At 51.5% G+C, this 17,045-nt stretch overlaps 1 protein-coding gene across 3 annotated transcripts in view; it reads right to left on the reverse strand.

The window, feature by feature from the left end:
• The window catches only part of LOC142312542 (mitochondrial Rho GTPase 1), a 67,987-nt gene that overhangs the window by 39,134 nt on the left and 11,808 nt on the right, over positions 1 to 17,045 (reverse strand). For all 3 annotated transcript variants that reach the window (XM_075351527.1, XM_075351526.1, XM_075351525.1), the window contains exons 2-5: positions 11,086 to 11,144; positions 10,838 to 10,919; positions 10,648 to 10,691; positions 10,515 to 10,568 (exon numbers count right to left, since the gene is read on the reverse strand). In XM_075351527.1, the coding sequence (XP_075207642.1) occupies positions 10,515 to 10,568; positions 10,648 to 10,691; positions 10,838 to 10,919; positions 11,086 to 11,144 (239 nt within the window). The remainder of the gene's footprint in view (positions 1 to 10,514; positions 10,569 to 10,647; positions 10,692 to 10,837; positions 10,920 to 11,085; positions 11,145 to 17,045) is intronic.

Below are 17,045 nucleotides of genomic sequence, written 5' to 3' on the forward strand. Positions count from 1 at the left end.
CCGAACCACTCGGTTCTGCGTGGACTACAGGGGGCTCAATGCTGTCACGGTCGCCGATGCGTACCCAATGCCACGCATCGATGACCTGCTCGAACAGTTGGCCGGGGCTCAGTACCTGACCATCATGGATCTGAGCCGGGGATATTGGCAGATCCCCCTGACTCGCAAGGCCAGGGAACGCTCTGCCTTTATTACCCCATTTGGACTGTACGAGTCCACGGTGATGCCATTCGGGATGAGGAATGCCCCTGCCACTTTCCAGCGGATGGTCAACACCCTGCTCAAGGGACTTGAAGGGTACGCGGCCGCGTACCTGGATGACATTGCCGTCTTCAGTCCCACCTGGGAAGATCACCTAGAGCATCTAGCACAGGTGCTCAGGCGGATCCACCAGGCAGGTTTGACCATCAAGCCGGGAAAGTGTCAGCTGGCCATGAGCGAGGTCCAGTACCTCGGTCACCGGGTAGGCGGGAGAACACTGAAGCCCGAGCCTGAGAAAGTGGAAGCCATCGCATCCTGGCCCACCCCCAGGACCAAGAAGCAGGTGATGTCCTTCTTGGGGACCGCTGGGTACTATAGGAGGTTTGTTCCATGCTATAGTAGCCTGGAAAAGCCCTTGACGGACCTCACCAAGAAGAAGCTGCCCTCTGCAGTCGATTGGACAATGGACTGCGAGACAGCCTTCCGGGCCCTAAAGGACGCCCTGTCCAGCCCGCCCGTGCTACAGGCAGCCGACTTCACGCGGCCGTTTGTAGTACAGACCGACGCCAGTGACTTCGGCCTCGGTGCGGTGCTCAGCCAGGTGGACTCTGCGAGCCAAGAGCACCCAGTCTTGTACCTGAGCAGGAAGCTGTTACCAAGGGAAGTGGCCTATTCCACGATGGAAAAGGAGTGCCTGGCCATAGTGTGGGCCCTGCAGCGTCTGCAACCCTATCTATACGGGCGCCACTTCATCGTGGAGACGGACCACAATCCCCTCAGCTGGTTGCACACCGTCTCTGGGACGAATGGGCGATTGTTGCGATGGAGCCTTGCGCTCCAGCAATACAACTTCACCATTCGACACAAAAGGGGCCGTGACCACGGTAACGCAGACGGGCTGTCCCGACAAGGAGAGGTCGCGGACGGGCGCACGGGGGAACACCGGAGTGTGCTGCCCCCTAGCGCCCTCAAAAGGGGGGAGGTGTGAGGTAAATCCGGAGATATGACGATAAATCATGATATTCAAGTTATGTCAGGAAGCCCTCTCCTGGTGTCACCCCCCCTTTCCTTCACACAACTCCTTCAATCAGAAAATTTACCACAGGGATAAACGGTTTGTTTAGCAGATAGGTGTCAAAGGAACTGGTCTGTGTTCCACTTACACCTCCAACAGCCATCTCCTCTGATATGGAGATTAGTGTTCTCTCAGGCCTCTAAAACAAAGAGAGAGGAAGAGCCCCTGGGAGCTGTGTCCGCTCATCAAAGAAAGTGGACAGTGACCTGGCAAAACCAAAAGGGAGCTAGTCACCACAGGAGAGCATACTGCTGGCTCCGTAATATCATACCCAGTTATGATATTACCGTGCGTCTCAGCCATACACCCCCTACATCGTTAGAATCGGGACTTCGAGTCGAATCTGTGCATATCCTCGGAGTGTATATGGCACCCTGGGGCGGCGAGATATAGAGAACTGCTAGTAGGAGTCCGGTAAATGAGTCGTGCTTGGACTCAAAATGCAGAGGGGACCCGGGCGGATCTGATGGCACCAGAACCATCCCGATCGGACCTCCCAGTCCGGAGTTGCAGGTAATAGCCCCTTCTGGGATATTACTCTGACTCCATGCAGGGGGAGTGGCAGTGCTTCCCTGTGAGGTCACTAAGGTAGGAGGGGACCTGGATTTGCCCAGGTTGATAACCCTACTTCGGCCATTTTCCAGTGTTCTTTCGCCGGGGGTCACGTGTAGGAAACATCTGTGGGAAAGATCCTGGAAACCTGGTCTACAGCGCCCCCCTGTGGCCAGACGCACAAGGTAACTGCTGGAACTGTGTATGCCTGTTTGTAAACCATGCTTTATCTGTAACTGTACTCTGACATATGTATATTCTGTAGATTCCCTATTGTATATATTGTAGTTTCTAGTGTGCTTTAGGCTGATTAAATTATATAATTAATCTTGGGCTGTTCTGTTATCTCGATCTTGAATCCCACGTCTGTGTGTTCGGCTAATAGTTACCGTGAAGCGGTTGGTGGCAGCGAGTTGTGCCAAGGATTATTGTGGGGAGGCCAGTGAGATTCGGGGAGGTTTTATATATTCCGCCCGCGGAGGTCGGGGGAATATATACCCTACTCTCACCGGGGACCCTTCAATAATCGGCATAAGTAGTATAGCGGCCTCCTTGCTTATTGTCGGGCAATTCCATAATTGGCCTGACTATAAGAGGGGCGCTAGAGAGAGCGCATCACGTGCTCTGTCTGTCGGTCGGGAGGTATAAAGGAGGGGTGACCCCCCACTTGTTACCCCCCGATTGTGACGTACTGGTAGCCAGCGCGGGGGATTTCTGAGTGACCCCCCCGGTGGTTCGTGACACCGGTCATCATCATTGTTCCACATGAATGGTAATTGATGGAGTAATGCGGCTCTGTAGTAGCAGACCACTGAGGGACATCCCAGGCCTCCCTTACTCATAGGGGTGTAGAGTGTGTCCACCTGGACTCGGGGCTGTTTCCCCTGACAAATGTATTTAGGAGCATCGCTTGAATGTCTTTTAGTATTTTCGTTGGGAACCTGATGGGGAGATTGCGGGAGAATAGACCTGGTCACTGAAGAATTCCCAAAGTTTGGAACAACCCATCCAGCAGAGACCATGCAAATTGCTATTTTTATTTATGTATAATTACTGATTTCGGAGTCTAGTTTGAGGTCAGTATTTGGTAGGGATATTGGCCTGAAGTTATTTGGTTGATCGGGCGTTTTGCCTGGTTTGGGGAGGGGGACTGTGAGGCAAATCCTGGGATATGAAGAGAAATTAGGATTTCCAGTCATAATCGCTCTCATCACTCCATGGCCGTGCCCCCTCCCTTCTTGTTCTCAATGTCCAACATCTTGGAAGGTGTCACATCCTAGCAACACATCCCATGGCCATCTCCTGTGATATGGAGATTAGATGATGTGGGAACAATGGACACAGGATGACTCCCTGCCGTGACCCTGTGGTAGGGGCTGCTATCTAATTAGCAAGGCTATGGAAGTATCCAGACAGGACGACTCCAGTAAAAAATGGTTCATATCTCGCAAGCCATATTTCCGATAAATATGGCAACCATAAAAATGGTGTTTGCGCATGCGGACGATGCTGGCACACCTTTTTTATGGAAGTAGGACATTGGGAAATACACCAAACGTGATATCAGCCAATGGGGAACTAGTAGACAAGTCGTGAGTCCCCTCGTTCTGTAGCTAAATTCATAACTGTCACAATGAGAGCGTTGGCGTCTGCCTACGACGCTCCCAGGCCAAGTTATGGCCATATCCCCTGTTGTGGATATTGTCCATAACTCCAGCCAGGGGTGGAGCAGTGCTCCCTCTGAGGTCACTAAGGTAGGAGGGGACCTGGATTTGCCCAGGTTGATAACCCTACTTCGGCCATTTTCCAGTGTTCTTTCGCCGGGGGTCACGTGTAGGAAACATCTGTGGGAAGGATCCTAGAAACCTGGTCTACAGCGCCCCCCTGTGGCCAGACGCACAAGGTAACTGCTGGAACTGTGTATGCCTGTTTGTAAACCATGCTTTATCTGTAACTGTACTCTGACATATGTATATTCTGTAGATTCCCTATTGTATATATTGTAGTTTCTAGTGTGCTTTAGGCTGATTAAATTATATAATTAATCTTGGGCTGTTCTGTTATCTCGATCTTGAATCCCACGTCTGTGTGTTCGGCTAATAGTTACCGTGAAGCGGTTGGTGGCAGCGAGTTGTGCCAAGGATTATTGTGGGGAGGCCAGTGAGATTCGGGGAGGTTTTATATATTCCGCCCGCGGAGGTCGGGGGAATATATACCCTACTCTCACCGGGGACCCTTCAATAATCGGCATAAGTAGTATAGCGGCCTCCTTGCTTATTGTCGGGCAATTCCATAATTGGCCTGACTATAAGAGGGGCGCTAGAGAGCGCGTCACGTGCTCTGTCTGTCGGTCGGGAGGTATAAAGGAGGGGTGACCCCCACTTGTTACCCCCCGATCGTGACGTACTGGTAGCCAGCGCGGGGGATTTCTGAGTGACCCCCCGGTGGTTTGTGACAGGGACTATGGCCGCCTGTAACATTTCGTCTCGTATTTTGCCTGTAATAGGTGTGGGGACAGGATTTGGTGGAACGTCGTGAGATATTCATTGGTTTTACGTCCGGTCCTGGGGATTTGTTATTTGTAGTTGTTTGGATGACTCGTTGGATTTCTATTTGGTTATGGGTTGGTTTATTGCGGTCAGTTTGTCCTCTGGGATTTGTGGTAGGGACACACTTCAGGAAGTTATTGATTAGTTCAGTTTTGGGGTCTTGAGGTTATAGAGTGAGGAGTAATATTTAGGTATTCACAATGTCTTTAGGGTTATATATTGTATTCTCTTGGGCGTCTTGTATGTGAGCTATCGTAATCTCGCTTGGATTTTGTTGGCGAGTATTTGGCTTCTCCTCGGGTTGTGCTCGTGTTTGTATTGGAGCAGTTGGTATAGCGCATATCTTGCCTTTTGTAGGTTTTTATATAGAGCGGGTGAGGGGCTGTGTTTATGGGCGTCTTGTATGTGAGCTATCGTAATCTCGCTTGGATTTTGTTGGCGAGTATTTGGCTTCTCCTCGGGTTGTGCTCGTGTTTGTATTGGAGCAGTTGGTATAGCGCATATCTTGCCTTTTGTAGGTTTTTATATAGAGCGGGTGAGGGGCTGTGTTTATGGGCGTCTTGTATGTGAGCTATCGTAATCTCGCTTGGATTTTGTTGGCGAGTATTTGGCTTCTCCTCGGGTTGTGCTCGTGTTTGTATTGGAGCAGTTGGTATAGCGCATATCTTGCCTTTTGTAGGTTTTTATATAGAGCGGGTGAGGGGCTGTGTTTATGGGCGTCTTGTATGTGAGCTATCGTAATCTCGCTTGGATTTTGTTGGCGAGTATTTGGCTTCTCCTCAGGTTGTGCTCGTGTTTGTATTGGAGCAGTTGGTATAGCGCATATCTTGCCTTTTGTAGGTTTTTATATAGAGCGGGTGAGGGGCTGTGTTTATGGCGTCTTCCAATGATGCTATACTTTTGTGAAGTTCCTCTGTCGCATTCTTAGCTTTTTGTGTTGTGCTGCTATCTGTATTAGCCGCCCTCTTATGTACGCCTTGTGGGCGCACCACACTGTGCTCGGGGACATGTCTGGGGGGCTAGTGATATCAAAATATTCCTGGAGCAGGTCTGAGGATATTAGATGGTTATTAATTCTCCATGGGGATTATGTTGGGTTATTATAGGTCTCTTATTTTTCAGGATACAGGAGCATGGTCCGACCAGCTTATGTTCCCGATTTTGGCTGATTGTATATTTTGCAGGAGCCATTTATCCACCACTATTAGGTCAATTCTTGAGTAGATTTTATGTGGGTGTAATATGTATAATTCCGTTCAGAGGCGGGATATAATCCACGTGTCGTACAATGCTTCTGACAGGAGGCACTGGGACAGCGCATGGGAACCAAGAGGAGGCAGAAGAGAGAGGAGAAGAGATAGAGGAAGGAGGAGGAGAGGCCAAGGACCGAAGAGGAGACAGAAGAGAGAGGAGACAGGAGAAGAAAGGCCGAAGACTGAAGAGGAGGCAGAAGAGAGGAGACAAAAGGAAGAGATAGAGGAAGGAGGAAGAGAGGCCGAGGAACGAAGAGGAGACAGAAGAGAGAGGAGACAGGAGAGAGAGGAGACAGGAGAGAGAGGAGACAGGAGAAGAGATAGAGGAAGGAGGAAAAGAGGCCGAGGAACGAAGAGGAGACAGAAGAGAGAGGAGACAGGAGAGAGAGGAGACAGGAGAAGAGATAGAGGAAGGAGGAAAAGAGGCCGAGGAACGAAGAGGAGGCAGAAGAGGGAGGAGACAGGAGAAGACATAGAGGAAGGAGGAAAAGAACCAAGAGGAGGCAGAAGAGAGAGGAGAAGAGATAGAGGAAGGAGGAGGAGAGGCCAAGGACCGAAGAGGAGGCAGAAGAGAGAGGAGACAGGAGAGAGAGGAGACAGGAGAAGAGATAGAGGAAGGAGGAAGAGAACCAAGAGGAACAAAGAGGAGGCAGAAGAGAGAGGAGAAGAGATAGAGGAAAGAGGAGGAGAGGCCGAGGAACGAAGAGGAGACAGAAGAGAGAGGAGACAAAAGGAAGAGATTGAGGAAGGAGGAAAAGAGGCCGAGGAACGAAGAGGAGACAGAAGAGAGAGGAGACAGGAGAGAGAGGAGACAAAAGGAAGAGATAGAGGAAGGAGAAAGAGAGGCCGAGGAACGAAGAGGAGGCAGAAGAGGGAGGAGACAGGAGAAGAAAGAGGAGACAAAATGAAGAGAACCAAGAGGAGGCAGAAGAGAGAGGAGACAGGAGAAGAAAGAGGAGACAAAAGGAAGAGATTGAGGAAGGAGGAGGAGAGGCCGAGGAACAAAGAGGAGACAGCAGAGAGAGGAGACAGGAGAAGAAAGAGGAGACAAAAGGAAGAGATTGAGGAAGGAGAAAGAGAGGCCGAGGAACGAAGAGGAGACAGGAGAAGAGATAGAGGAAGGAGGAGGAGAGGCCGAGGAACGAAGAGGAGGCAGAAGAGAGAGGAGACAGGAGAGAGAGGAGACAGGAGAAGAAAGAGGAGACAGGAGAAGAAAGATTGAGGAAGGAGAAAGAGAGGCCGAGGAACGAAGAGGAGACAGAAGAGAGAGGAGACAGGAGAAGAGATAGAGGAAGGAGGAAGAGAGGCCGAGGAACAAAGAGGAGACAGAAGAGAGAGGAGACAGGAGAATAGAGGAAGGAGGAAGAAAGGCCGAGGATCGAAGAGGAGACAGAAGAGGGAGGAGACAGGAGAAGAGATAGAGGAAGGAGGAAGAGAGGCCGAGGAACAAAGAGGAGACAGAAGAGAGAGGAGACAAAAGGAAGAGAACCAAGAGGAGGCAAAAGAGAGAGGAGACAGGAGAAGAGATAGAGGAACGAGGAAGAAAGGCCGAGGAACGAAGAGGAGACAGAAGAGAGAGGAGACAGGAGAAGAGATAGAGGAAGGAGGAAGAAAGGCCGAGGATCGAAGAGGAGACAGAAGAGAGAGGAGACAAAAGGAAGAGAACCAAGAGGAGGCAAAAGAGAGAGGAGACAGGAGAAGAGATAGAGGAAGGAGGAAGAAAGGCCGAGGAACGAAGAGGAGACAGAAGAGAGAGGAGACAGGAGAAGAGATAGAGGAAGGAGGAAGAAAGGCCGAGGATCGAAGAGGAGACAGAAGAGAGAGGAGACAAAAGGAAGAGAACCAAGAGGAGGCAAAAGAGAGAGGAGACAGGAGAAGAGATAGAGGAAGTAGGAAGAAAGGCCGAGGAACGAAGAGGAGACAGAAGAGAGAGGAGACAGGAGAAGAGATAGAGGAAGGAGGAAGAAAGGCCGAGGATCGAAGAGGAGGCAGAAGAGGGAGGAGACAGGAGAAGAGATAGAGGAAGGAGGAAGAAAGGCCGAGGAACGAAGAGGAGACAGAAGAGAGAGGAGACAAAAGGAAGAGAACCAAGAGGAGGCAAAAGAGAGAGGAGACAGGAGAAGAGATAGAGGAAGGAGGAAGAAAGGCCGAGGAACGAAGAGGAGACAGAAGAGAGAGGAGACAGGAGAAGAGATAGAGGAAGGAGGAAGAAAGGCTGAGGAACGAAGAGGAGGCAGAAGAGGGAGGAGACAGGAGAAGAGATAGAGGAAGGAGGAAGAAAGGCTGAGGAACGAAGAGGAGGCAGAAGAGGGAGGAGACAGGAGAAGAGATAGAGGAAGGAGGAAGAAAGGCCGAGGAACGAAGAGGAGACAGAAGAGAGAGGAGACAAAAGGAAGAGAACCAAGAGGAGGCAAAAGAGAGAGGAGACAGGAGAAGAGATAGAGGAAGGAGGAGGAGAGGCCGAGGACTGAAGAGGAGGCAGAAGAGGGAGGAGACAGGAGAAGAGATAGAGGAAGGAGGAGGAGAGGCCGAGGAACAAAGAGGAGACAGAAGAGAGAGGAGACAGGAGAAGAGATAGAGGAAGGAGGAGGAGAGGCCGAGGAACAAAGAGGAGACAGAAGAGAGAGGAGACAGGAGAAGAGATAGAGGAAGGAGGAGGAGAGGCTGAGGAACGAAGAGGAGACAGAAGAGAGAGGAGACAGGAGAAGAGATAGAGGAAGGAGGAGGAGAGGCCGAGGACCGAAGAGGAGACAGAAGAGAGAGGAGACAAAAGGAAGAGAACCAAGAGGCGGCAGAAGAAAGAGGAGACAGGAGAAGAGATAGAGGAAGGAGGAAGAGAGGCCGAGGAACAAAGAGGAGACAGAAGAGAGAGGAGACAAAAGGAAGAGAACCAAGAGGAGGCAGAAGAGAGAGGAGACAGGAGAAGAGATAGAGGAAGGAGGAGGAGAGGCCGAGGAACAAAGAGGAGACAGAAGAGAGGAGACAGGAGAAGAAAGAGGAGACAAAAGGAAGAGATAGAAAAAGGAGGAAGACAGGCCGAGGATCGAAGAGGAGACAGAAGAGAGAGGAGATAGAAGAGAGAGGAGACAAAAGGAAGAGAGAGAGGAAGGAGGAAGAGAGGCCGAGGAACGAAGAGGAGGCAGAAGAGAGAGGAGACAGGAGAAGAGATAGAGGAAGGAGGAAGAGAGGCTGAGGAACGAAGAGGAGACAGAAGAGAGAGGAGACAAAAGGAAGAGAGGAGACAAAAGGAAGAGATAAAGGAAGGAGGAAGAGAGGCCGAGGAACAAAGAGGAGACAGAAGAAGAAAGAGGAGACAAAAGGAAAAGAACCAAGAGGAGGCAGAAGAGAGAGGAGACAGGAGAAGAAAGAGGAGACAAAAGGAAGAGACAGAGGAAGGAGGAAGAGAGGCCGAGGAACGAAGAGGAGGCAGAAGAGAGAGGAGACAGGAGAAGAAAGAGGAGACAAAAGGAAGAGACAGAGGAAGGAGGAACGAAGAGGAGGCAGAAGAGAGAGGAGACAGGAGAAGAAAGAGGAGACAAAAGGAAGAGACAGAGGAAGGAGAAAGAGAGGCCGAGGAACGAAGAGGAGACAGGAGAAGAAAGAGGAGACGGAAGGAGGAAGAGAGGCTGAGGAACGAAGAGGAGACAGAAGAGGGAGGAGAAAAGGAAGAGATAGAGGAAGGAGGAAGAGAGGCCGAGGATCGAAGAGGAGACAGAAGACGGAGGAGACAGGAGAAGAAAAAGGTGCTGCGGAGGCAAAAGGAAGAGATACAGGAAGGAGGAAGAGAGGCCGAGGAACGAAGAGGAGGCAGAAGAGAGAGGAAGCAGGAGGGAAAAGAGGGGCCAAGGAGCCAAGAAGAGGCGGAAAACGGAGGAGGAAAAGATGGCAAAAAGATGAAGAGGAGGAAGGGCTGAAGGGTCAAAAGGATGCGGATGAAAGAGGAAAAAGGAGCCAAGAGAAGGTAGACTGGGGAGGACAGCGGGGCACAGAGGCGAGAAGGGGGACAGCGAGGGACAGAAGAGGACAGCGGGAGACAGAGGCAAGAAGGGGGACAGAGGCAAGAAGGGGGACAGAGGCAAGAAGGGGGACAGAGGCAAGAAGGGGGACAGAGGCAAGAAGGGGGACAGAGGCAAGAAGGGGGACAGAGGCAAGAAGGGGGACAGAGGCAAGAAGGGGGACAGAGGCAAGAAGGGGGACAGAGGCAAGAAGGGGGACAGAGGCAAGAAGGGGGACAGAGGCAAGCAGGGGGACAGAGGCAAGCAGGGGGACAGAGGCAAGCAGGGGGACAGAGGCAAGCAGGGGCACAGAGGCAAGCAGGGGCACAGAGGCAAGCAGGGGCACAGAGGCAAGCAGGGGCACAGAGGCAAGCAGGGGGACAGCGGGGGACAGAGCACAGCGGGGGGGGGGGGACAGAGCACAGCGGGGGGGGGACAGAGCACAGCGGGGGGGACAGAGCACAGCGGGGGGGGACAGAGCACAGCGGGGGGGGACAGAGCACAGCGGGGGGGGACAGAGCACAGCGGGGGGGGACAGAGCACAGCGGGGGGGGACAGAGCACAGCGGGGGGGGACAGAGCACAGCGGGGGGGGACAGAGCACAGCGGGGGGGACAGAGCACAGCGGGGGGGGACAGAGCACAGCGGGGGGGGACAGAGCACAGCGGGGGGGGACAGAGCACAGCGGGGAGGGACAGAGCACAGCGGGGAGGGACAGAGCACAGCGGGGAGGGACAGAGCACAGCGGGGAGGGACAGAGCACAGCGGGGAGGGACAGAGCACAGCGGGGAGGGACAGAGCACAGCGGGGGGACAGAGCACAGCGGGGGGACAGAGCACAGCGGGGGGACAGAGGCCGCTCATGGGCAGCAGTGGGAGCGCTCCTCTTACCTTGTCTATGGAGTTCTTGTTGTTGACCGCATACACGATGCAGATAACATTCGCCTGCAGGACAAGGAGCAGAATGAAGACAGGAGCCGGGGGTCACACAGGAGACAATCCGTCCTCCGGATGAGGGTCTTACCCGTGAGATCTCATTGTACAGCTGTTCATCCGTCTGCTCCGCCTCTGTGAAGAGAGCACACCCCAGATAATGATCTGCAGATCCGGAGGGCCCCATTGGTCAATGATCTGCAGATAACTCATGTGTTTGGTGGTTGTTCCGCGCCATCCCATGACCACGCCAAGGATGCACCAGTGGTATGAGCACTCACCGGAGTAATCTACGATGTGGGTGGGCACCCGCTCCGGGGTCACATCTCCTGGGATTGTGATCTCCTCAGCACGAGCAGGAACCTAAAGAAGATTGCAGATTACGGGACAATCCAGGAGCAGGCGAGAGATTAGGAGGCTCCTCCTGACACACTCATACATGAAGGGGCCCCTCCAGAGAAACCCTCGACCCCAGAATCTGGTGCAGCCCGGCATGGCCACCAAAATGTAAGGACAAGTCCAGCCTCACCTCCTCCGGAAACTCCTCACTGACCAGCGACATCACGAGAGACGTCTTCCCCACGCGGGCTGCAAAGAAAGCACAGACGTCACAATCCACGTCCAATCTCCAGGAGATCAGCGACAATCGGGGTCCAATCTCCAGGAGATCAGCGACAATCGGGGTCCAATCTCCAGGAGATCAGCGACAATCGGGGTCCAATCTCCAGGAGATCAGCGACACTCGGGGTCCAATCTCCAGGAGATCAGCGACACTCAGGGTCCAATCTCCAGGAGATCAGCGACACTCAGGGTCCAATCTCCAGGAGATCAGCGACACTCAGGGTCCAATCTCCAGGAGATCAGCGACAATCAGGGTCCAATCTCCAGGAGATCAGCGACAATCAGGGTCCAATCTCCAGGAGATCAGCGACAATCAGGGTCCAATCTCCAGGAGATCAGCGACAATCGGAGTCCAATCTCCAGGAGATCAGCGACACTCAGGGTCCAATCTCCAGGAGATCAGCGACACTCAGGGTCCAATCTCCAGGAGATCAGCGACAATCAGGGTCCAATCTCCAGGAGATCAGCGACAATCAGGGTCCAATCTCCAGGAGATCAGCGACAATCAGGGTCCAATCTCCAGGAGATCAGCGACAATCAGGGTCCAATCTCCAGGAGATCAGCGACAATCAGGGTCCAATCTCCAGGAGATCAGCGACAATCAGGGTCCAATCTCCAGGAGATCAGCGACAATCGGGGACCAATCTCCAGAAGATCAGCGACAATCGGGGTCCAATCTCCAGGAGATCAGCGACAATCAGGGTCCAATCTCCAGGAGATCAGAGACAATCAGGGTCCAATCTCCAGGAGATCAGCGACAATCAGGGTCCAATCTCCAGGAGATCAGCGACAATCGGGGTCCAATCTCCAGGAGATCAGCGACAATCGGGGTCCAATCTCCAGGAGATCAGCGACAATCAGGGACCAATCTCCAGGAGATCAGCGACAATCGGGGTCCAATCTCCAGGAGATCAGCGACAATCAGGGTCCAATCTCCAGGAGATCAGCGACAATCAGGATCCAATCTCCAGGAGATCAGAGACAATCAGGATCCAATCTCCAGGAGATCAGCGACAATCAGGATCCAATCTCCAGGAGATCAGCGACAATCAGGATCCAATCTCCAGGAGATCAGCAACAATCAGGATCCAATCTCCAGGAGATCAGCGACAATCGGGGTCCAATCTCCAGGAGATCAGCGACAATCAGGGTCCAATCTCCAAGAGATCAGCGACAATCAGGATCCAATCTCCAGGAGATCAGCGACAATCAGGGTCCAATCTCCACGAGATCAGCGACAATCAGGGTCCAATCTCCACGAGATCAGCGACAATCGGGGTCCAATCTCCACGAGATCAGCGACAATCAGGGTCCAATCTCCACGAGATCAGCGACAATCGGGGTCCAATCTCCAGGAGATCAGCGACAATCGGGGTCCAATCTCCAGGAGATCAGCGACAATCGGGGTCCAATCTCCAGGAGATCAGCGACAATCAGGGTCCAATCTCCAGGAGATCAGCGACAATCAGGGTCCAATCTCCACGAGATCAGCGACAATCAGGGTCCAATCTCCAGGAGATCAGCGACAATCGGGGTCCAATCTCCAGGAGATCAGCGACAATCGGGGTCCAATCTCCAAGAGATCAGCGACAATCGGGGTCCAATCTCCAGGAGATCAGCGACAATCGGGGTCCAATCTCCAGGAGATCAGCGACAATCGGGGTCCAATCTCCAGGAGATCAGAGATAATCAGGATTTAATCTCCAGGAGATCAGGAACAATCGGGGTCCAATCTCCAGGAGATCAGCGACAATCGGGGTCCAATCTCCAGGAGATCAGCAACAATCGGGGTCCAATCTCCAGGAGATCAGCGACAATCGGGGTCCAATCTCCAGGAGGTCAGCGACAATCGGGGTCCAATCTCCAGGAGATCAGAGACAATCAGGGTCCAATCTCCAAGAGATCAGAGTTAATCAGGATCCAACCTCCAGGAGATCAGCGACAATCAGGGTCCAATCTCCAGGAGATCAGCGACAATCGGGGTCCAACCTCCAGGAGATCAGCGACAATCAGGGTCCAACCTCCAGGAGATCAGCGACAATCGGGGTCCAACCTCCAGGAGATCAGAGATAATCAGGGTCCAATCTCCAAAAGATCAGCGACAATCAGGGTCCAATCTCCAGGAGATCAGAGACAATCAGGGTCCAATCTCCAAAAGATCAGCGACAATCGGGGTCCAATCTCCAGGAGATCAGCGACAATCAGGGTCTAATCTCCAGGAGATCAGCGACAATCGGGGTCCAATCTCCAGGAGATCAGCGACAATCGGGGTCCAATCTCCAGGAGGTCAGCGACAATCGGGGTCCAATCTCCAGGAGATCAGCCACATTCGGGGTCCAATCTCCAAGAGATCAGCGACAATCGGGGTCCATTCTCCAGGAGATCAGCGACAATCGTGGTCCAATCTCCAGGAGATCAGCGACAATCAGGGTCCAATCTCCAGGAGATCAGCGACAATCAGGGTCTAATCTCCAGGAGATCAGCGACAATCAGGGTCCAATCTCCAGGAGATGAGAGACAATCAGGGTCCAATCTCCAGGAGATCAGAGATAATCAGGGTCTAATCTCCAGGAGATCAGCGACAATCAGGGTCCAATCTCCAGGAGATCAGCGACAATCGGGGTCCAATCTCCAGGAGATCAGCGACAATCGGGGTCCAATCTCCAGGAGATCAGCGAATATCAGGATCCAATCTCCAGGAGATCAGCGACAATCGGGGTCCAATCTCCAGGAGATCTGTAATAACCAAGCTACAATCTCCATGAGATCCATGATAATCTGGGTGATCCGAAATAATCAGAGACAAATCTCCAGAAAATCTACGACAGTCAAGACCCAATCGGTGTAATCTGCAGCCTCCTATATACAGGTGTAATCTGCAGCCTCCTATATACGGGTGTAATCTGCAGCCTCCTATATACGGGTGTAATCTGCAGCCTCCTATATACGGGTGTAATCTGCAGCCTCCTATATACAGGTGTAATCTGCAGCCTCCTATATACGGGTGTAATCTGCAGCCTCCTATATACAAGTGTAATCTGCAGCCTCCTATATACAGGTGTAATCTGCAGCCTCCTATATACGGGTGTAATCTGCAGCCTCCTATATACGGGTGTAATCTGCAGCCTCCTATATACAGGTGTAATCTGCAGCCTCCTATATACAGGTGTAATCTGCAGCCTCCTATATACGGGTGTAATCTGCAGCCTCCTATATACGGGTGTAATCCGCAGCCTCCTATATACAGGTGTAATCTGCAGCCTCCTATATACGGGTGTAATCTGCAGCCTCCTATATACGGGTGTAATCTGCAGCCTCCTATATACGGGTGTAATCTGCAGCCTCCTATATACGGGTGTAATCTGCAGCCTCCTATATACGGGTGTAATCTGCAGCCTCCTATATATGGGTGTAATCTGCCGCCTCCTATATACGGGTGTAATCTGCAGTCTCCTATATACAGGTGTAATCTGCAGCCTCCTATATACAGGTGTAATCCGCAGCCTCCTATATACGGGTGTAATCCGCAGCCTCCTATATACAGGTGTAATCTCTGCAGCCTCCTATATACGGGTGTAATCTGCAGCCTCCTATATACGGGTGTAATCTGCAGCCTCCTATATACGGGTGTAATCTGCAGCCTCCTATATACGGGTATAATCTGCAGCCTCCTATATACGGGTATAATCTGCAGCCTCCTATATACGGGTGTAATCTGCAGCCTCCTATATACGGGTGTAATCTGCAGCCTCCTATATACGGGTGTAATCTGCAGCCTCCTATATACGGGTGTAATCTGCAGCCTCCTATATACGGGTGTAATCTGCAGCCTCCTATATACGGGTGTAATCTGCAGCCTCCTATATACGGGTGTAATCCGCAGCCTCCTATATACGGGTGTAATCCGCAGCCTCCTATATACGGGTGTAATCCGCAGCCTCCTATATACGGGTGTAATCCGTAGCCTCCTATATACGGGTGTAATCCGTAGCCTCCTATATACGGGTGTAATCCGCAGCCTCCTATATACGGGTGTAATCTGCAGCCTCCTATATACAAGTGTAATCTGCAGCCTCCTATATACAGGTGTAATCCGCAGCCTCCTATATACGGGTGTAATCTGCAGCCTCCTATATACAGGTGTAATCTGCAGCGTCCTATATACAGGTGTAATCTGCAGCCTCCTATATACAAGTGTAATCTGCAGCCTCCTATATACGGGTGTAATCTGCAGCCTCCTATATACAGGTGTAATCTGCAGCCTCCTATATACGGGTGTAATCTGCAGCCTCCTATATACGGGTGTAATCTGCAGCCTCCTATATACGGGTGTAATCTGCAGCCTCCTATATACGGGTGTAATCTGCAGCCTCCTATATACAGGTGTAATCTGCAGCCTCCTATATACAGGTGTAATCTGCAGCCTCCTATATACAGGTGTAATCTCTGCAGCCTCCTATATACAGGTGTAATCTGCAGCCTCCTATATACGGGTATAATCTGCAGCCTCCTATATACGGGTGTAATCTGCAGCCTCCTATATACAGGTGTAATCTGCAGCCTCCTATATACGGGTGTAATCTGCAGCCTCCTATATACGGGTGTAATCTGCAGCCTCCTATATACGGGTGTAATCTGCAGCCTCCTATATACGGGTGTAATCTGCAGCCTCCTATATACAAGTGTAATCTGCAGCCTCCTATATACGGGTGTAATCTGCAGCCTCCTATATACGGGTGTAATCTGCAGCCTCCTATATACGGGTGTAATCTGCAGCCTCCTATATACAGGTGTAATCTGCAGCCTCCTATATACAGGTGTAATCCGCAGCCTCCTATATACGGGTGTAATCTGCAGCCTCCTATATACGGGTGTAATCTGCAGCCTCCTATATACGGGTGTAATCTGCAGCCTCCTATATACGGGTGTAATCTGCAGCCTCCTATATACAGGTGTAATCTGCAGTCTCCTATATACGGGTGTAATCTACAGCCTCCTATATACGGGTGTAATCTGCAGCCTCCTATATACAAGTGTAATCTGCAGCCTCCTATATACAAGTGTAATCTGCAGCCTCCTATATACGGGTGTAATCTGCAGCCTCCTATATACAGGTGTAATCTGCAGCCTCCTATATAGGGGTGTAATCTGCAGCCTCCTATATAGGGGTGTAATCTGCAGCCTCCTATATACGGGTGTAATCTGCAGCCTCCTATATACGGGTGTAATCTGCAGCCTCCTATATACGGGTGTAATCTGCAGCCTCCTATATACAGGTGTAATCTGCTGCCTCCTATATACGGGTGTAATCTGCAGCCTCCTATATACCGGTGTAATCTGCAGCCTCCTATATACAGGTGTAATCTGCAGCCTCCTATATACACTATATACAGGTGTAATCCGCAGCCTCCTATATACAGGTGTAATCTGCAGCCTCCTATATACGGGTGTAATCCGCAGCCTCCTATATACAGGTGTAATCCGCAGCCTCCTATATACAGGTGTAATCTGCAGCCTCCTATATACGGGTGTAATCTGCAGCCTCCTATATACAGGTGTAATCTGCAGCCTCCTATATACAGGTGTAATCTGCAGCCTCCTATATACGGGTGTAATCTGCAGCCTCCTATATACAGGTGTAATCTGCAGCCTCCTATATACGGGTGTAATCTGCAGCCTCCTATATACAGGTGTAATCTGCAGCCTCCTATATACAGGTGTAATCTGCAGCCTCCTATATACAGGTGTAATCTGCAGCCTCCTATATACGGGTGTAATCTGCAGCCTCCTATATACGGGTGTAATCTGCAGCCTCCTATATACGGGTGTAATCTGCAGCCTCCTATATACGGGTGTAATCTGCAGCCT

The sequence above is a fragment of the Anomaloglossus baeobatrachus genome, chromosome 5 (assembly GCF_048569485.1).
Source record: "Anomaloglossus baeobatrachus isolate aAnoBae1 chromosome 5, aAnoBae1.hap1, whole genome shotgun sequence".
NCBI lineage: Eukaryota > Metazoa > Chordata > Amphibia > Anura > Aromobatidae > Anomaloglossus > Anomaloglossus baeobatrachus.